This window comes from Gobio gobio (assembly GCF_949357685.1).
Source record: "Gobio gobio genome assembly, chromosome: 18".
In the NCBI taxonomy this organism is placed as follows: Eukaryota; Metazoa; Chordata; class Actinopteri; order Cypriniformes; family Gobionidae; genus Gobio; species Gobio gobio.
The window spans coordinates 51,355,580-51,376,534 of record NC_137111.1 but is presented as its reverse complement, the minus strand read 5'-3'; the positions used below and the strand labels follow the sequence as shown (position 1 = coordinate 51,376,534).

At 41.4% G+C, this 20,955-nt stretch overlaps 1 protein-coding gene across 6 annotated transcripts in view; it reads right to left on the bottom strand.

Moving 5' to 3' along the window:
• LOC307142162 (uncharacterized protein) overlaps positions 1–20,955 on the bottom strand; it is a 248,757-nt gene that overhangs the window by 202,606 nt on the left and 25,196 nt on the right. For all 6 annotated transcript variants that reach the window (XM_079842775.1, XM_079842776.1, XM_079842777.1 and 3 more), the window contains exons 9-11: positions 20,294–20,464; positions 19,088–19,261; positions 18,541–18,714 (exon numbers count right to left, since the gene is read on the bottom strand). In XM_079842775.1, the coding sequence (XP_079698901.1) occupies positions 18,541–18,714; positions 19,088–19,261; positions 20,294–20,464 (519 nt within the window). The remainder of the gene's footprint in view (positions 1–18,540; positions 18,715–19,087; positions 19,262–20,293; positions 20,465–20,955) is intronic.

Here is a 20,955-nt window from a genome sequence, read left to right as displayed (position 1 = left end):
TTGGCTCGTTTTGTAGAGCTCAAAGGCGATTGGCTTCTAAGCAAAATCCCCATTCGTCAGTCACTAACGTTACGTCTCCGTTCCCTCTCTCAGGGAACGAGGGTTACATACGTAACCGAGACGTTTTCAGTCCTGGGGCCCTATTTTAACGATCTGAAACGCAAGTGTCAAAACGCGAAGCGCAAGTAACTTTGTGGGCGGGTCTCGGCGCTGTTGCTATTTTCCCGGCGGGATAAATGGCTCTTGCGCCCGGCGCAAATCTAAAATGGGTTGGTCTGAAGTAGCTTCATTATTCATAGGTGTGGTTTGGGCGTAACGTGAATAAACCAATCCGAGCGTCATCCAACATTCCCTTTAAAAGCAGGTGCGCAAGTTCCATTATGGATTGCTATTATTATGGCGTATTTACCAGGCGCACGCCAGGAGCGGTTCACAGCCGAGGAGACTGATGTTCTTTTAAGAGCAGTGAAAGACAGAGAAGTGAAGTTGTAATGTTGTACATTATGGTAAAGGTGATTTCACAGTCTTTTTTTTTTTTCAGTCTTTCAGTTTTTTCAGTTTTTCAGTCGATTTTTGTTCCTGGTTCTTGACGGACAAACCAATTTGTCAGATGTCCTTATATACATATATGTCTTGCCACTATTGGGCAAACAGGTCTTATCCTTAATTATTACAATTAGCCTGAATCATTTGTAAGCTAGATTTATGCCTATTTTTTCACATCTTCGTGGCACACCACAATGATTTCCGTCATATGACGGATGAAGATGAAGATATCTCATGTGTTAATATTTTTTTAGTGTAACAATTTATGATTTGCAAAAATAACTTGCATCTGTGTAGATTACATGAGCAAAGTGTATGCGCGTTGTGCACGCTATACATTATGGTCAAGCATGCGCCCTTAAAATAGCATAATGAACAACGCGCAACGCGCCACTGACTTTAGACTAGGTTTTTTCTGGTCAGTGGCGCAATTGTTTAATGAAACAGCAAAATAGCACCAGGGATTGTTTGCGCCGGAACACGCCTCCTTTTTTGCGCTGAACCGCCCAGGGAGCGCAAGTGCATTCACTAGTTTAGCGACGTGCTTCTGTGGAGGGAAAAGCGCGCTTTGCGCGGGTGCAAAATAGGAATGACACATGCGTCGGTGTACAAAGTCAATTGCGCTGGGTGCAAGATAGGGCCCCTGGTGTGCTGAAAAATATTTGATTATTGATTTTAAAACAATAACCAAAACAGATTTAAACACGGCTCTCCGCCAGTTTATGTCACCATGAAAAATAGGAAAGGTGATCCCTGCGGTTTGAGCAGCGATGTTGGCCTACGCGCAGGGATTAAAGGGATAGTTCACCCAAAACTGAAGATGAGCCCATGATTTACTCTCCCTCAACTCACCCTAGGTGTGTATGACATTCTTCTTTCAGACTAACACAATCAGAGTTATATTAATAAATGTCCTGCCTCTTCCAAGCTTTATAGTGGCAGTGAAAAGGAAGTTCTGTTTTTAAATCCAAAAAAAGTGAACCTATCCATCATAAAAGTGCATCCATCCATCATAAAAGTGCATCTATCCATCATAAAAGTGCATCCATCCATCATCACTTTTATGATGGACAGATGCACTTTTATAGTGGATCGATGCTTGCACCAAATTTTAGACACAGCTGACTGGGAGTAAACGATTTCTTTGGCCACACTCCGTGTTGAAATTCCTTGTTGAAGGAGTTTTATAATCCTTTCCATTGTTTCAACTGAGAACTCTCTCGTTGGGGCCATGTTTCCTCTCAATTAGCCATGTCCAACGTTAAGGTGTACAAGCATTCCCTTTTAACTACTGAATAATTAGCATTTTTAGACTTTTTAGTCCTGGTTAGACATGTGCCGGTAAACGGTAATAAGATATACCGCAATAATGAACATGCACAATATTGTTACCGTGGGCACTTCAAAATACCGTGAATAATTATTTCTTACATATTATTCAGATTTTTAGAATGCATTTTAAGAATACTTTACCCATCAACCGTTTAAAATGAACAATACTTCAAAGAGGAACTCGCACTGATGTAAACAAAACCCAACGTGCATGAACAGAGCACATGGCGGAACGCGTGAAGGAGACGCGCTGAAGTGCACATTCACTTTCTGACAGCAGAGGGCGCTGACGGAACAGCAGAAATGCAGCCGTTTCCCCGGTAACCCTCATAAACAAAAAGTTTTCTGTATTCGCCACGGTGCTCATCACACGACCAACTTGATACTTAAAGACTTAAGGCTATTCATTTTCAAACTTAAACATTTTATATTTTAACCTGGACTAAATTACATGCCCTAGATATTGTTTGAATGTGTTCTGATTGTTATTCAGTCACACACACTTTACAATAAGGCTCCATTATTTAACATTAGTTCATTCATTAACAAACTGACAATGAAAAATACTTCTAAAATATGTATTAATCTTAGTTAAATGTAAATTTCAGCATTTAATAACACATTATTAATATCAAAAGTCGTAACTGTATTATTTAATGGACCTGAGCTAACACTAACAGTTGCTTTTTTAACTAACATTATCAAAGAATAATAACTGTAAAAATGTAGTTATTCGCTCTTTGTTGATGTTAATGCATTAATTAGTGAGACTTTATTGTTGTTTTAAATATTTGTTTACTTTATACATTTGTGTGTATTGCTTTATTGTATTTAAATGTTTGGTTATTTTTGTTATAAGAAAGTTATTAAACCTGTTATAGTATGATAACACTTTTTTTACAACAAATTTCAATACCGTGATAATACCGCATACCGTGATAAAAGCTTCAGCAATTAATCGCAACATGAAAATTTGATACCGGCACATGCCTAGTCCTGGTATTTGTTTTAGAAATGGAAATTAAAAGATTATATCATATTTTTATTCCTCAATATTGAGTGATTAAATACTTTTTTCCTCTACTTGGTCTGAAAAAACACATTCCATTCATTTATAAAGTGTCAGTAACTTTTTTTGAGGTAGATTTCATGAACAAACAAAAAAGTATGTCATATCTGTGATTTGTTTGTTTGCTATAAAGTAAAATGGCTGGGTGAACATCCTCTAAGTGTGGTGATTCCATAATTTTTGCCAGGGGTTGTATACACCTAGGATGACTTGAGGGTGAGTAAATCATGGGCTAATTTTCATTTTGGGGTAAACTATCTCTTTAACCGGTACATCAGTGATCCACCAATCAGCCAGTCCTGGTGTCTTTTAAAAGATATGTTTAAAACAATGTTTTCGTTGTAGTGAAAAAACTTTGCAGAGACAAGCAAGCACTCTCCAGCACTAAATCCAAATACACCAGAGGGTCTGGTCAATAAAGTCTGGTTTGATGTGCAACTGCATATGGGACGCAGAGCTAAAGAGGGTAACAGCCAACTGAAGCCTGAATCATTAAGCATCCACCGGGACGAGAACGGCCAGAAGAATGTGACACTGTCTTTTAATGAATGCACAAAAAACCACAAAGACATCGGTGAAAGAAACAAAGAAGGTCTAGGGGGATTTATGTTTGCGCAGCCGGAGAATCCGCAGTGTCCTGTCGCTTCACTGGAGAAATACCTGTCGTTGCTGCCGCCTAATCCACCGGCCTTTAATCTCCATCCAAAGTGGACAAACTACACAAAGGATCAATGGCAACTTAACAATTTACCTTTAGATAATTTACATTTTGGTGCATATTATACAGAATAGGAAACTCCTCTTTCAGCAAACATATTTGATCCATTCTTCAGCAATTACACAATTAATGGCGATATTCAGATAAATGTTATCAAACACTCACATCTTTAAGCATGCGTCCAAACATATTATATCAATATAAATGCACAATATAAATGTTTTTAAAAAATACAAATTGGCAAATATTGATCTATAAAAATAAACACCCAAGTCTTAAAGCATGCTTTCCACTTTGTCTTTGTTCCTGTCTGTGTTGCTTGGCAACCACTGAATTGCACCCACAACTGTTTCTGAGGAACTACATTTTTTGGCAGAAGAATAATATTTTTATTAATATAATTACAGTTTATTTGCTTTGTTTTAATTTATGAAACATTGCTACATATATGAAATAACCGTTTTAAAAAAGCAATAAGCCCTGTGAAGCAGTGGTTTGCCCAATCACAGCCGTGCTGATATACAGCCATATCTCAATGCTATTCGTGAGCGGGTTGTGAGCGCGTTGTTGATGTTATTAATCATATTAATTGATTCATAATCCTTGATTTTCTCCTTATCACTCGCTTACAAACGATTATTTTCTATTATTTACAGCGTGTGAATATATCTCCGATACGATTCTCTATAAAAAACAATCGGATTGCTTTGATATCACTACTTATATCCGAACTTCCGCTACTAACCGTAGCCCGCTAGCATTGCACGCGTGGTAGCTTATTTACACCGGTAGCCCGCTAGCATTGCACGCGTGGAACTTATTTACACCGGTAGCCCGCTAGCATTGCACGCGTGGTAACTTATTTACACCGGTCACCACTGAAACCGACAATTAAATAACTAAATAACTCGGATGTGTGTCTAATGTTACCTTTGAGTGCAGGCGAGGACACGTTCGAGCTGCATTCGGTGCAGTTGGAGTTGGAGTCGTTGGAGAAGCAGATTCGCGATCTACTAGAGAGACAAGCCGTGCTGAGAGAGCGACGATCAGCACTTGAAACATCACGCGCCGATGCGGTTAGTAACCTCTTGACTCCGACCTCGTCTACTCCGTGTGTTTCTCTGCACAGGACCAAAGCACCCAGGACGCGATCATCATCCCTGGTTTCGTTCACTCCGGCGCCGACACGACCCTGGGTGCTTCCACAGCGGAAGACGCGAGCCAGGACCAGAGCTAGGACCTCTCCGCCCCTCCCGGTCTTCGAGATCTCCACCCGGAACCGCTTCTCCCCTCTTCGCGAGACGGAACGCGACGCTGTGGTCATCGGTACTTACATCGTCCGACATGTCCACGCTACCTCAGGTAAAGGCAAGGTAATCACTCACTGCTTTCCTGGTGCTCGTGTTCTCGATGTCGCTGCGCAGGTTCCCGAGATCCTGAACGGTGACGAGCGCATCGGAGCTGTCGTGCTGCACGCGGGAACGAACGACACCAGGCTGCGGCAGACGGAGGTTCTGAAGAAGGACTACAGGAGCCTGATCGAGACGGTGCGCAGAACATCGCCTGAAGCAACGATCATCGTGTCTGGACCTCTTCCCACGTACCGACTAGGACATGAAAAGTTCAGTAGATTATTTGCTCTAAATGAATGGTTAATGTCATGGTGTAATGAACAGAAGCTGCTCTTTGTAAATAATTGGAATCTGTTTTGGGAGCGACCTAGGCTCTTCCGTCCTGATGGCCTTCACCCCAGCAGAATCGGAGCGGCTCTTCTGTCGGACAACATCTCCAGGGCGTTACACTCCATATGACTAGTAAGTCAAAGTCCAGATCACAGTCTTTGCTGTCCTAATTTAACTGACATAAGTACCAATGTAGAACATTATATAGAAACTGTGTCTGAACATAACTGTGTAGAACATTATATAGAAACTGTGTCTATTCCTCGTTTAGTGAGGTCAAACATTAAATCTACTGTAAGATCTAGGAAAAATCTAATTGTGATTAAACCAGAAAATCTCAATATTAGTGAACAAAAACAATGCTGTCCAAACTTAATTGACATAAGTACCAATGTAGAACATTATATAGAAACTGTGTCTGAACATAACTGTGTAGAACATTATATAGAAACTGTGTCTATTCCTCGTTTAGTGAGGTCAAACATTAAATCTAATGTAGGATCTAGGAAAAATCTAATTGTGATTAAACCAGAAAATCTCAATATTAGTGAACAAAAACAATTTCTAAAACTAGGTCTTCTAAACAGTAGATCGCTCACACCTAAGGCGGTTATTGTAAATGAAATGGTCACAGATAATAGTTTCGATGTACTTTGCCTTACTGAAACCTGGCTTAAGCCAAATGATTATTTCGGTCTAAATGAGTCTACTCCGCCAGGATACTGTTATAAGCATGAGCCCCGTCTGATTGGTCGTGGCGGCGGTGTTGCAACAATCTATAGAGATATTCTTAATGTTACTCATAAAACAGGTCACAGGTTTAATTCGTTTGAAGTACTAGTGCTAAATGTTACGCTCTTAAATGTAAGAAAGAAATCCGTATTATCTCTAGCCTTGGCTACTGTGTATAGACCTCCAGGGCCCTATGCTGATTTCTTAAAAGAGTTTGCAGACTTTCTCTCAGATCTATTGGTCAACGTCGATAAAGCATTAATTGTTGGAGATTTTAACATACACGTAGATAACACAAATGATGCATTAGGGGCTGCTTTTACAGATCTATTAAACTCCTTTGGGGTTAAGCAAAACGTCACTGGTCCCACTCATCGTCTTAATCACACACTAGATTTAATTATATCACATGGAACCAACCCAACCGACATAGATATTATACCGCAAAGTGATGATGTCACTGACCATTACATGGTAACTTGCATACTGCGTACTGCACATTAGAAATTGTTGCACCAATTAGATTAAAAAAGGTTAGAGAGAAACCTAAAGCACCATGGTACAGCAGTGCTACACGTTATCAAGAGAGAAACTCGTAACTTAGAGCGTAAATGGAAACAAACAAATTTAGAGGTCTTTAGAATCGCGTGGAAAGATAGTATGTCACGTTATAAAAAGGCCCTAAAAGCAGCCAGGGCTGAGCATCTCCGCAAAATAATAGAAAATAATCAAAATAATCCAAGGTTTTTATTTAACACCGTGGCTAGACTAACAAATAAACAAACATCGCCTGAGCAAAATATTCCGTTACAGTTTAGTAGTAATGATTTTATGAATTTCTTCACTGAGAAAATAGAAAGCATCAGAAACAAAATTGTAAATGTACAATCTTTAATGATGTCTTATGATTCAACCGCAACTATCGCCCGTCAAGAACTACTACACCGCTTTACAACTATAGGACAGGAAGAGCTAAATAAACTTATCATTGCATCTAAACCAACAACATGTTTATTAGATCCAATACCCACTAAACTACTGAAAGAGTTGTTAGAGAGTTGGAAGAGCCTCTTCTCAATATTATTAACTCATCTTTATCTTTAGGTCATGTTCCAAGAATATTCAAGTTGGCAGTCATAAAACCTCTCATTAAGAAGCCACAATTAGATCATAATAACCTAGCAAATTACAGACCAATTTCAAATCTTCCATTTATGTCAAAAATACTAGAAAAAGTTGTGTCCACTCAATTGTGCTCTTTCTTGCAAGAAAATGATATCTATGAAAAATTTCAATCAGGATTCAGGCCGCATCATAGCACAGAAACTGCACTCGTTAAAATCACAAATGATTTACTTCTAGCTTCTGACCAAGGCTGTATCTCAATACTAGTTCTACTCGATCTTAGTGCTGTGTTTGATACTATAGATCATAAACTACTCTTAGATCGACTTCAAAATTATACTGGTGTTCAGGGACAGGCATTAAACTGGTTTAGATCGTACTTATCAGACCACTACCATTTTGTCTGTCTAAATGGGGAAAAATCAAAGATGACGTCAGTAGACTATGGGGTGCCGCAAGGATCCGTGCTAGGCCCTCTGCTATTCTCAATATATATGCTGCCACTTGGTAATATTATAAGAAAACATGGAATTAATTTCCACTGTTATGCTGATGACACTCAATTATATATTTCATCACGACCGGATGAAAACGCTAAATTATCTAAACTGACAGCGTGTGTTGAAGATATTAAATACTGGATGACGTGTAATTTTCTGCTATTAAATTCAGATAAAACGGAGGTGTTACTTATTGGTCCAAAAAACTGCCCACAAAACCTCTCGCAATACAATTTTACCTTGGAAGGATGTCCTGTCCAAAATTTGTCAAGATGGCGCCGAGGACGGCCGCAACGTCGCAAGCTCTGCTGAAGCATTGTAGTTTTTTGTTTGTTCTGTTTATAGTTTTTGTGTTTTTTGTCTTGGATGTTGTCTGCCTTACTACGTACGACAGACAGACACTTTTGGACATTGGTTCGGCAATCGCACACCGAAAACCGGACTTTAAATTCATCAACGACGACACGCCGTTTACAAACACAGCAGCGGAACCCTTTGTCTGGGTGGCCCGGCCGCGGAGACGCGGCCGGAGAAGGGGCTGTAGAGCTGGCGTACTCGTCAGATTAAGACGCCGCGCAAACCGACCCCCGCTTCCCAGTATTTTACTGGCAAATGTTCAGTCTCTGGACAATAAACTCTGCGAGCTGAGAGCGCGGATCTCTTTCCAACGAGACACGAGGGACTGCTGCATTATCTGCCTTACAGAAACTTGGATGTCCGCTGAGATTCCAGACTCAGCCATCGAAACCACGGGGTTCTCCGTGCATCGGATGGACAGAGAAAAAGATCTCTCCGGGAAAAGCAAAGGCGGGGGTGTGTGTTTTATGATCAACCGATCCTGGTGTGATCAGAGGAACGTACACTCTATCAAGTCTTTCTGCTCTCCTGATCTGGAATTTCTCATGGTTCTGTGCCGACCATTCTGGCTACCGAGGGAATTCACCGCGGTCATCATCACAGCGGTGTATATTCCCCCACAAGCCGACACAGACCGGGCACTAAAGGAACTGTATAGGTCAGTGAGTGAGCAGGAAACCGCGCATCCTGAGGCTGCGTTTATTGTGACCGGGGACTTTAACAAAGCCAACTTCAAGCGCATCGCACCCAAATACCACCAACATGTTAGCATCAACACGCGAGGGAACCGTGTTTTAGACCACTGCTACTCCCCCTTCAAGGAGGGTTACAAGTCCCTCCCTCGCCCACCATTCGGCAAATCAGATCACGCGTCCATTCTACTTTTGCCCGCTTACAGGCAGAGACTGAAACAGGAAGCACCCGCCCTCAGAACCATCCAGTGCTGGTCAGACCAATCGGACTCTATGCTACAGGACTGTTTTGATCACGCGGACTGGGAGATGTTCCGGTCGGCCTCTGATGACGACATCGAGGTCTACGCTGATAGCGTAACGTGTTTCATCAGGAAGTGCGTAGATGACGTTGTTCCGACCAAAACAATTCGGCTGTACCCAAACCAGAAGCCGTGGATAAATGGGGATGTTCGCGCGGCACTCAATGCGCGGACCTTCACTTTTAACTCTGGTAATGCGGAGGAGCATAAACAAGCAAGTTATGCCCTCCGGAAAACAATCAAAGCAGCAAAACGCCAGTACAGGGACAAGATTGAAGGACAGTTCAACACCACCGACTCCAGAAGCATGTGGAGGGGAATTAACACCATCACAGACTATAAAGGGAACACAAACTCCACCGTGAACACCGCTGCCTCTCTCCCGGACGAGCTCAACACCTTTTATGCTCGCTTTGAGGGAAATAACACCGCCCTCGCGGAGAGAGAGCTCGCGGCTGAAGATACAGAGGTTAGTGCACTCTCCGTATCTGAAGCGGATGTAACCCGATCCTTCCGGCGGGTGAACGTCCGTAAAGCTGCGGGTCCAGACGGGATTCCCGGCCGCGTCATCAGAGCGTGCGCGCGCCAACTGGCTGGAGTTTTCACGGACATTTTTAACCTGTCCCTCTCCCTGTCTGTGGTCCCCACATGCTTCAAAACGTCCACCATTGTTCCTGTACCTAAGCAGTCAAAAACACTCTGCTTAAACGACTGGCGTCCTGTTGCTCTGACCCCCATCATCAGCAAATGCTTTGAGAGACTAGTCAGAAACCACATCTGCTCTGTTCTCCCCCCCTCACTGGACCCACTGCAGTTTGCATACCGCAAAAACCGCTCCACTGATGATGCCATTTCATCAACAATTCACACTGCTCTCTCCCACCTGGAAAAGAGGAACACATATGTGAGAATGCTGTTTGTAGACTACAGCTCAGCATTCAACACCATTGTGCCCTCCATACTTGACATTAAACTCCGGGCTCTCGGCTTAAACAGCTTGTTATGCAGCTGGATCCTGGACTTCCTGTCAAACAGACGCCAGGTGGTCAGAATGGGCAGTAACATCTCCTCACCACTGACTCTCAACACTGGAGCCCCTCAGGGCTGTGTTCTCAGCCCACTCCTGTACTCTTTGTACACACATGACTGTGTGGCAACCCACAGCTCCAACACCATCATCAAGTTTGCTGACGATACGACGGTGGTAGGTCTCATCACTGACAATGATGAAACGGCCTACAGAGAGGAGGTGCACACTCTGACACGATGGTGTCAGGAGCACAACCTCTCCCTCAACGTCAGCAAGACCAAGGAGCTGGTGGTCGACTTCAGGAGGAATGAGAGAGAACACCGCCCCATCACCATCGATGGAGCACCGGTGGAGAGAGTCAGCAGCTTCAAGTTCCTCGGTGTCCACATCACAGAGGAACTCTCATGGTCCGTCCACACCGAGGCCGTTGTGAAGAAGGCTCATCAGCGCCTTTTCTTCCTGCGACGGCTGAGGAGGTTTGGAATGAGCCGCCACATCCTCACACGGTTCTACACCTGCACCATAGAGAGCCTGCTGACTGGCTGCATCACCACCTGGTACGGCAACAGTACCGCCCGCAGCCGCAAAGCCCTGCAAAGGGTAGTGCGCACGGCCAGCTGCATCATCGGAGGTGAGCTTCCCTCCCTCCAGGACATTTATGTCAGGCGGTGTGTGAAGAGAGCTCAGAGGATCATCAGAGACTCTAGCCACCCGAACCATGGGCTGCTCTCACTGCTGCCATCAGGCAGACGGTACCGCAGCATCAGATCACGCACCAGCCGACTCCAGAACAGCTTCTTCCCACAAACAATCAGACTCCTTAACTCTTGACCCATCAGGATCATAACACACACTGGACAGAATATCACTCAGCACAACCCACTGTAGATAAACACACATTATATACACATTTATTTATCATACAGCATCTATTGCACTTTGGATTTCAATTTTTCAATCTGTGAATAATATTTTATACTGTACATTGTATATTATTATTACTATTATAGCGTAATGTATATTGTTTAGTGTATGTTTAGTGTATATTGTTTAAAGTATATGTATATTGTAAGTATGTGTATATTGTTTAAAGCTGTGAGAACTACACTCACATTGTGTAAATTATTTATTGTTTATTGTAGAGTTTACTGTGCTGTGAGTAATTGTGGGCGCATCAGTGTAATCTGATGCTGCTTTAAATGTTGTACATGTCATGTCATGACTACCATGTTGCTCGGAACTGCACCTAAGAATTTCACCTACTGTTGCACTTGTGCATATGTAGAGTGACAAATAAAGTGATTTGATTTGATTTGATTTTGTCACTTTATCCACTACAGTAAAAGACCTGGGTGTTATATTAGACCGCAACCTGACATTCGAAAATCATATTTCATATGTTACAAGAACGGCATTTTTCCATCTTAGAAACATTGCTAAGCTACGTAACATGCTATCTATTTCTGATGCAGAAAAGTTAGTTCATGCATTCATGACCTCGAGATTAGATTACTGTAATGCTTTATTAGCTGGTTGTCCTGCATCCTCAATAAACAAACTACAGTTAGTCCAAAACGCAGCTGCTAGAGTTCTTACTAGGTCAAGAAAATATGATCATATAACACCAATTTTATCATCTCTACACTGGTTACCTGTGAAGTTCCGTATCAATTACAAAGTATTGCTACTGACCTATAAGGCCCTAAATGGTTTAGCTCCAGTGTATCTAACGGATCTTCTATCGCCCTACAATCCATCGCGCTCTTTAAGATCACTAAACTCTAGGCTCCTGGTCATTCCTAGGATATCTAAGTCCACTAAAGGAGGGAGGGCTTTTTCACATTTAGCTCCTAAACTCTGGAATAGTCTTCCTGATATTGTTCGAGGTTCAGACTCGCTGTCCCAGTTTAAAACTAGATTAAAGACGCATCTCTTTAGCCAAGCATTCACATTATAATTATCTTTTTATACTACAGTTAAATCGGATCAAAAGCATTAATATAATATTCTGAACAGCAGCTACGCTAATCATTTCCCATCTGCTTTTCTGTTGTTATCTCGGGACACTAGTCCCGAGGTAAATAGTTCATCAGCTCCAGTTTGTATCCAGCCTCTCATGGAGACCTCGGATGCCCCGTCACCTGTGATGAGACGACTCCACGCCTGTGAAGAGACGACTCAACGCCAGCGTTGTTATGGCCTAAATTAATACACGATTGATTAACTTTTTCGAACATTATTCTTTAACATTGTCTTTCTAACATTTTTACTGTACATCTATGAAATGCACTTTCTGTAAAGCTGCTTTGAAACAATGTGTATTGTGAAAAGCGCTATACAAATAAATTTGAATTGAATTGAATTGAATACTCGTGTGATATTGCTCATATATTTCAGATATATACAGTATGTGTCTTCTGTCTAAACTCATTTTCCAGTTCAGCAGAAACAGATCAAATGCAGATTTTACTGGGGAAAGACAATTACTGTCACATGTCCGTCTGTCTTTGTTTGGTCTTTCTTTGTTTTGATTCTGTCACATGTTCCTTTGTCTTAGTTTCCTGCAACTTGTCTGTTTCCTTGGTTACCTCGTTAGTTAACTTCTGTTCATCTGTGTTTAGTTAATTATCTTGTTTCTGTCTCCTATATTGACCAAGATGGCGGCGCGAGTAGATCGCGAGGCTCAGCGTCTCTCCAGATTCTGCAATTTTGCGATATTTTTCCTGTTCTTCTCGGGTCTGTTCGCACAGAACAGTTGTGCCTTTACATCGTACACCCGCGCTGAGCTTTTGAATATTGGTTTGCGAATTTCCGACAGTTTTATGGACAATCTACAACTCCTTCCTGAGATCGCTAAGACACCGGTGACTCTGCACTCTACCCGGCCGGGCGGAAGTGCACGCAGACGGCGGCGTGATCGTAAACAAAGGCGAGGGAGACGTGGAGGAACGCGTGCTAAGCTAACGCTTACTCCTCATCGGCTCTCTTTACCCAGCATTTTCCTTGCCAATGTACGGTCGCTAGTGAACAAAATGGAGGAGATTCGACTCAGCATCACACACAGTAAGAAACTTTTGAACTGTAACGTCCTAATATTCACGGAAACCTGGTTAAACAGCGGAATACCGGACACCGCTATCGAGCTAGCGGGACGCCACACACTCCGGGCGGATAGAACATTAGATGGCTCTGGGAAGAGCAGAGGGGGTGGATTGTGCATTTATATTAACAAAGCTTGGTGCACAAACTCTGCTATTGTTGGGAGTCATTGTTCAGCTAACCTGGAGTTTCTCATGGTTAAATGTAGACCGTTTTATCTACCGCGGGAGTTCACCTCCACTATTATCACAGCAGCTTATATTCCACCCGATGCTGATGCCAAGCTTGCTATGAAAGAACTTCACGCAGCCATCAGTAAACAACAGACTGATCACCCGGAAGCTGCGTTTATTGTTGCAGGTGACTTTAATCACTCAAACTTAAAGTCAGTGCTACCCAAGTTTCACCAGCATGTTTCCTGCCACACCAGAGGAAACAAAACCTTAGACCATGTCTACACAAACATGGCCGGAGCTTACGTTGCGACACCCCTCCCCCACCTGGGACAGTCAGACCACCTCTCTTTGTTTCTCAGACCCAAATATTCACCCCTCATCAACCGCGTGAAGCCATCAATGAAAACCATCAAGGTGTGGCCTGCGGGGGCAGACTCCACACTCCAGGAAAGGTTTCTAAACACAGACTGGAGTATGTTTGCTTCTCAAGCCACCAGTGGCGCTCACACGGACATTGACTCCTACACCTCCTCAGTATTGGATCATATCAATACCACCATCGACAGTGTTACAACCCAGAAACAGATCACCACATACCCAAATCAGAAGCCTTGGATGAACAGGGAAGTACGACTCCTGCTGAAGTCACGCAATACTGCCTTCAGATCAGGAGATGCACAAGCCTACAGCGCATCCAGGGCAAACCTGAAGAGGGGCATCAAAAAGGCCAAGCACTGCTACAAGCTTAAGATTGAGGGTCACTTTTCCAACTCTGACCCTCGACGCATGTGGCAGGGCATCCAGGCCATCAGTGACTACAAACCCCCCCACTCCACCCCCGCAGCCACTGATGTCAACTTCCTGAATGAGCTAAATTACTTTTATGCTCGTTTTGAAAGAGACAACAGAGAAACTGCCACCAAGCTCAAACCCTCAGCTGACCACCCACCAATCACACTCTCCACCACAGATGTCTGCAAGGCACTGAGCCGGATCAGCGCGCACAAGGCTGCTGGACCAGACAACATCCCTGGACGTGTGCTCAGGGCATGTGCGGAGCAGCTCGCTGGGGTTTTTACAGACATTTTCAACCTGTCTCTCGCCCAAGCAGCTGTACCATCATGCTTTAAACGCACTTCCATTGTGCCAGTGCCGAAACACTCCAGCCCGAGGTGCCCTAATGACTACCGCCCTGTAGCACTCACACCCATCATTATGAAGTGCTTTGAGCGGCTGGTCCTGGAACACCTAAAAGACTCTATACCATCCACATTGGACTCACACCAGTTTGCCTACCGCAGCAATAGGAGCACAGAGGATGCCGTTTCCATGGCACTGCACTCTGTGCTCACCCATCTGGACCATAAGAACACTTATGCACGCATGCTGTTTGTTGACTTCAGCTCAGCATTCAACACTGTCATCCCATCCAAGTTAATTGCCAAACTTGGAGACCTGGGCATCAACACTTCAATGTGTAACTGGATTTTGGACTTCCTAACTGACAGACCCCAGAATGTTCGATCAGGATCCACCTGCTCCACATCCATCACACTCAACACTGGTGTACCACAGGGCTGTGTGCTAAGTCCATTTCTCTACTCCCTCTTCACCTCCGACTGCAAGCCTGTGTATGGAACTAATTCCATCGTCAAGTTTGCGGACGACACTACGGTGATTGGTCTCATCAGCAACAACGATGAGACTGCCTACAGGGAAGAGATCCAGCACCTGGCCACATGGTGCGCTGATAATAACCTGCTCCTCAACACCACCAAAACGAAGGAGCTCATCGTGGACTTCAGGAAGGAGTCAAGAGGCACACACGACACCATCCACATCAATGGAATGGCTGTTGAGCGTGTCTCCAGTTTCAAGTTCCTGGGGATCCACATCTCGGCGGACATGTCGTGGACGACCAACACCTCCAGCCTGGTCAAGAAGGCTCACCAGCGCCTCTTCTTCCTGAGGACACTGAGGAAGAATCAGCTCTCCTCGGCCATCCTGGTGAACTTCTACCGCTGCGCAATAGAAAGCATCCTGACCAACTGTGTGGCAGTGTGGTATGGGAGCTGCTCTGTTGCGGAGCGCAAGGCACTGCAGCGGGTGGTGAAAACTGCCCAGCGCATCACAGGGACTCCACTGCCTGCCATCGAACACATCCAGAGGAAACGCTGCCTGCATCGAGCTCGCAGCATCCTCAAGGACTCCTCTCACCCAGCCCACAGACTGTTTTCTCTCCTGCCCTCCGGCAGGCGTTTCAGGATCCTCCGGACCAGGACCAGCAGACTAAAGAACAGTTTTTTCCCCAGAGCTGTCTCTTTATTGAACTCAAACCCCCGTTGATCCACTTCCCTCATAAACTGATAACTCTCCTACCTCACATCTGCCTTCACTTTGTTATTTGCACTACTGACTGTTTATTACAGTAACAACTGTTTACTTATGCATTCTGCACCACCATACCGTAACTGGATAATGCTCATCTGCACTGCCGACTGTATTTACAGTAACAATGTTTACATTTGCATTTTGCACCGTACTTCTAACTGGAATATGCAACCACTTTCCACTGCACTTTTACACTTTCTTTCGGATAGCTCTGTCCATAATTTATTGTACTAACTTAATCCACTGCTATATTCCTCATATTAGCCTAACATATTACTGTATACCTCTAACTGTAAAATTCTGTTCAAGTAATAACCGTCTGTATATTTATTCATAGTACATAGTCACCTGTAAATTCTGTTTATAGTAATAGCCATCTGTATATTTATTCATAGTACATATTCACCTGTAAATTCTGTTTATAGTAATAGCCATCTGTATATTTATTCACTGTATATATTCATCTGTAAATTCAGTTCTACTTATAGTAATAACCATCTCTCTACTTATACATATTTATATATATTCAGAACATTTTTATGTCCTGCACTTACGCAACCATTGTATATATCCTGCACTTGCTGCTATTGCACTTCTGGTTAGACCTAAACTGCATTTCGTTGCCTTGTACTTGTACTTGTGTAATGACAATAAAGTTGAATCTAATCTAATCTAATCTATTTAACCCCTAGGAGTCTGAGCTGTTTTGGGGCCCTTTAGAAATTTTGACATGCTGTTACATGTGTGCTTTTTTGAGTTGCTTATAAACATATTAATAGCAAAAGTGTAATTACACTGTATTCAGCACAAACTGGGCTACCATAATATGTGAGCAACATGCATGTACATGCTTGTATTTTTGAGAGAAAAATGTTTATGCATGTTTTTATATACAATTTTTCTTTTTAAATTAAGGCCTCAAAACACAGTAGATATGTGTCCACAAGACTTTTGAATAATGGGTGTTGTTGCCTAGAGTGTTTGCTTCAAACTGATGTGAGAATCATTGAGCCTTCTCATTCACATAAAACAATACACTTTTTTAAAATGTGTAAGACGAATGCGAGGAGGCGTGATATCTAATGAATATCACCTGAGAAGACAAAAGAACATAAAAGCCAGCATAATGAGCTGCATAATGAATGAGCTTCATACCTGACTGAGAGAGCAAATAAATGCTCTTTTTTTTTAGTTGAAATTGTACTTATCTAGTAAATGCATCTTGATTTAAGAATGATAAATATTAAGACTAGAAACAAGACAAAAATAACTAAGAGCATTTTTTTTAAAACATTTTTTGTACTATTTATGTTTTTGAAAGTAGTCTCATGCTAAAAAAAATTCATAATAAATAATTAAAATTAAGATACAATTTATACAAAACGAAATTCACTTTAAAGAAAGCAATTCTCTTTCTACAAAACAAAACTCCATAATAATTTCTGACAAACTTTGATATTAAATTAAATACCATTAGGCTATAATATTTAAACATCAATATGAAGCAAAATACGTTTGACTGGTACTATATTTATAGCATCTGAGCAGACATTTGCGAATAAAAGCTTTATTGATGTGAACCTAGGATCTTTTACAATAAACACGTTATAATCTGTCCAAAACAAGCCAAATAAATTCTTGTCTAAAAAGTCTTGCATGTATGACATTTAATGTTGCAACAGGATTCCTATTTAAACTTTTTGCATTTAATATTCACAGATGCTAACAGAATAAACTGACCTTAAAATCAGCGCTGAATCCTTTGCTCTTACAAATGATCAGCTTTTCATGAGCAGAAAAAATCCAGGATTATTCCTCAACGTCTCAAACTGATGTAGCTGAAGTAACGTTACAGCGATTCACTAGACGTGTTTGTATGAGTTGGTGTGGGGGCGTCGACTCTGGATCGTCAGTATTTGAATCTCAATAGAATGCGCGATCCGTGGGCGTGGTCGCATTAGCGGATAATGAAGTGGCTCGCGGGTGACTGACATCTATCGGTTTTCAACCTGATTACATAAAAACAGAATATTTGTTTTCGATTTGGTTTACATTGTTTAAAACCTGACATTTCAGTGTTTCTATAGACATGTCTCCTGTTTGTGAGACAAGTATTCACTAAGCTAGAGTTCCTTTTCTGAAGACTATCTGAATGAACGTCTTTGACAGAGAGGCTGCAGATCGCGCATCATGTTTGTTTTCTTCATTTTGCAAAAAGCAAAACATTTTGTTTTTATTGTGACTGTACACAAAAAAATAGAAACTTAACAGATTATAATGATGTATAACACTTGCCTGAATGATAAAAAACAACAGTTATTTGAGTCTCTTGGGCACTGATAAGAAAAAAAGAGAGCAGACCGCTGACTCGAGAGGGTTAAGTAGCTGGCTATTTTATTATCTAATACTATTTTATTGATGTTATTGTAATGTTGAATTATTCTTGTCATTACTTGTGTAAACTGCTTTTAAATTGAAATGATAAAGTTGTCCCACAGACAAAATTTTGGGTTATATTCTTTGAAGGCTGTCACTCTAACATCGCTGGTGAAGAACTGTGCTACACTACCTTCAATCATTTCTCCACACAAGAACTCTGTTCAAGCTTACTTATGTATTAGAGAAATACATTGGCAAGTCACCGAAAAGACTGCTCAACCAAATACAGGGAAATACAGTGAACACTTTGACAAAAACAGATTATGCAGCCCACAGTATTAGAACAATTATATTTATATAAATAATTAACCTCTATATTATTTATTTTGTATTATTTCATCCCGTCTCACCTCAGTGTCTTCAGTTGACAGTGTGGATCCTGTAGTAAATCACTGAGCTCCTTCACTCCTGATGGTCCAGGATTATTTCCTGTGAGATCCAGCTCTATCAGGTGTGAAGGGTTTGATCTCAGAGCTGAAGCCAGAGCTTTATAACCTTCTTCAGTGATACTGCAGTCTGACAGTCTAGAACAGAAATGCAAATGTAACATTCAGCTACATAATCAGTTATTTTAGAAATAGAATAACTGATAAAGTTGTCCCACAGACAGAATTTTGGGTTATATTCTTTGAAGGCTGTCACTCTAACATCGCTGGTGAAGAACTGTGCTACACTACCTTCAATCATTTCTCCACACAAGAACTCAGTTCAAGCTTACTTATGGTTTAGAGAAATACATTGGAGAGTCACCCAAATCACTGCTCAACCAAATACAGGGAAATACAGTGAACACTTTGACAAAAACAGATTATGCAGCCCACAGTATTAGAACAATTAAATTTCTATAAATAATTAACCTCTATATTATTTATTTTGTATTATTTCATCCCATCTCACCTCAGTGTCTTCAGCTGACATTGTGGATCCTGAAGTAAATCACTGAGCTCCTTCACGCCTGATGGTCCAGGATCATTTCCTGTGAGATCCAGCTCTATCAGGTGTGAAGGGTTTGATCTCAGAGCTGAAGCCAGAGCTTTATAACCTTCTTCTGTGATACTGCAATTAGAGAGTCTAGAACAGAAATGCAAATGTAACATCCAGCTAATGAATCAGTTACTCTAGAGAACACTGACTGAACAATATAAAGTGCAAATATAGTTAGTTTTATCTGTCCAACATACGGTATGACTCTGTTCTGTTCATACCAGGCTTGTGACAATCCGTTTTTGAATCTATATTTAGCATTAGGCCTATTAATCAGCAGATTAAAGATAATTTCATAATAAAAATATTATAATTGGGAAAATTATTTGTAGACAGCAAGGAAAGACTATTTAAAACTTTGAAATGACTACTAGTTAACTTAAAGCATTTTGAATATGTATGTTGTTTGTTTGTTTTTTACTAGATAGCCTAATTATTTTAAGCTAAATATTACAATGGTCCAGACTTCAAGTGGCCTGAAACCCTATACAGTATCTTTAATCAGTACATGTGTGGTGGGCTGTGTGGTTGTGCATGTGCGTGTGTGTGGTTAAGTTATCTTGGTTATTCTCCTGTTCATTGTGATTCCTGTTAGAATTAAAGACTATTTAGTTTGACTCCTTTGTCGTGCACTTCATCTAAAAGCCACAAACCGTGACATTTATTCTGTGGCTTATTTAAATTATGTGATTTGTATTTTATTCTATTATGTTGTATAAATTTTGGGACTTTTTTTTTAGAAAACAAATTTTCTATCTACTAAGTCAAATGGATATCTCTAAATGCAGACAGAAGTTATTTAAGTTATCCTCACATTGAACTTAACCAAACCCATTCAGTAAATGGTATAGCGCCAAGCATAGGATTAGGACACAGTCACTGACAGACAAATCAGAGCACCATGGCAGGTGTAGATATAAAAATATCTTCAAGCATTTCTCAAAAGCTTTGTAAGCTTAAGTTGATCATGGAGACCATTGGTGGCAATTGTTCCATGATCAACTTAGACTTACGATGCTTTTGGGTAACGCATCCCTGTTCATTATCCAAGTCTGGATTTCACCTTATGTTTTTGTTTTGTTGAGCTCAATAAGCTTTATCTATTGTCACAAAACTTACCTCAGTATTTCCAATTTACAGGTTTTATTCTCCAATCCAGTGCAGATCAGCTTCACTCCTGAATCCTGGAGGTTATTATTGTTCATGTTCAGCTCTTTCAGATTGGTATCTGATCCAAGAACTCTAGCCAGAGCTGAACAGCCTTTGTATGTTAGGTTACAATCATTTAACCTACAAGGGAAATAAGTAAGTTTCCAGAATAATTCGTTTGAATACATTTGCTAAAATACAAATATTAAACCTATTTTTCACCTATAGGTTTAATAGATGGTACATTTAAGTGCTAGCTCAATAGTCTTTAAGAAAGTGCTTCAATTCTGACTAAAACATTGCCATTGCGTTCAGGTGCTCAACACTGGGTAGAATCCTCAATGCTCTAAAAACAAATGTAAATAGAAACATTTTATGCTTTTTACAGAGTGCTTACACAAAAACACATGGGAGCATTTGAATGCAGCCACCTATCAGTGGGTATCGCATTGACCTAGTGCTACTGGTACTGCAGAAAGGCTGGAATTTTAATTGTACTGACTTGGTACCAAAGTACCTGTACTTTTGACAACAATCAGAACAAAATAAAACATGCTGTGTAATTGCTGTAGGTTGTCATGCAGATCCCCGGCTTATACTGTATCAAAATAATTGGTTAGCAAGTTACTGAA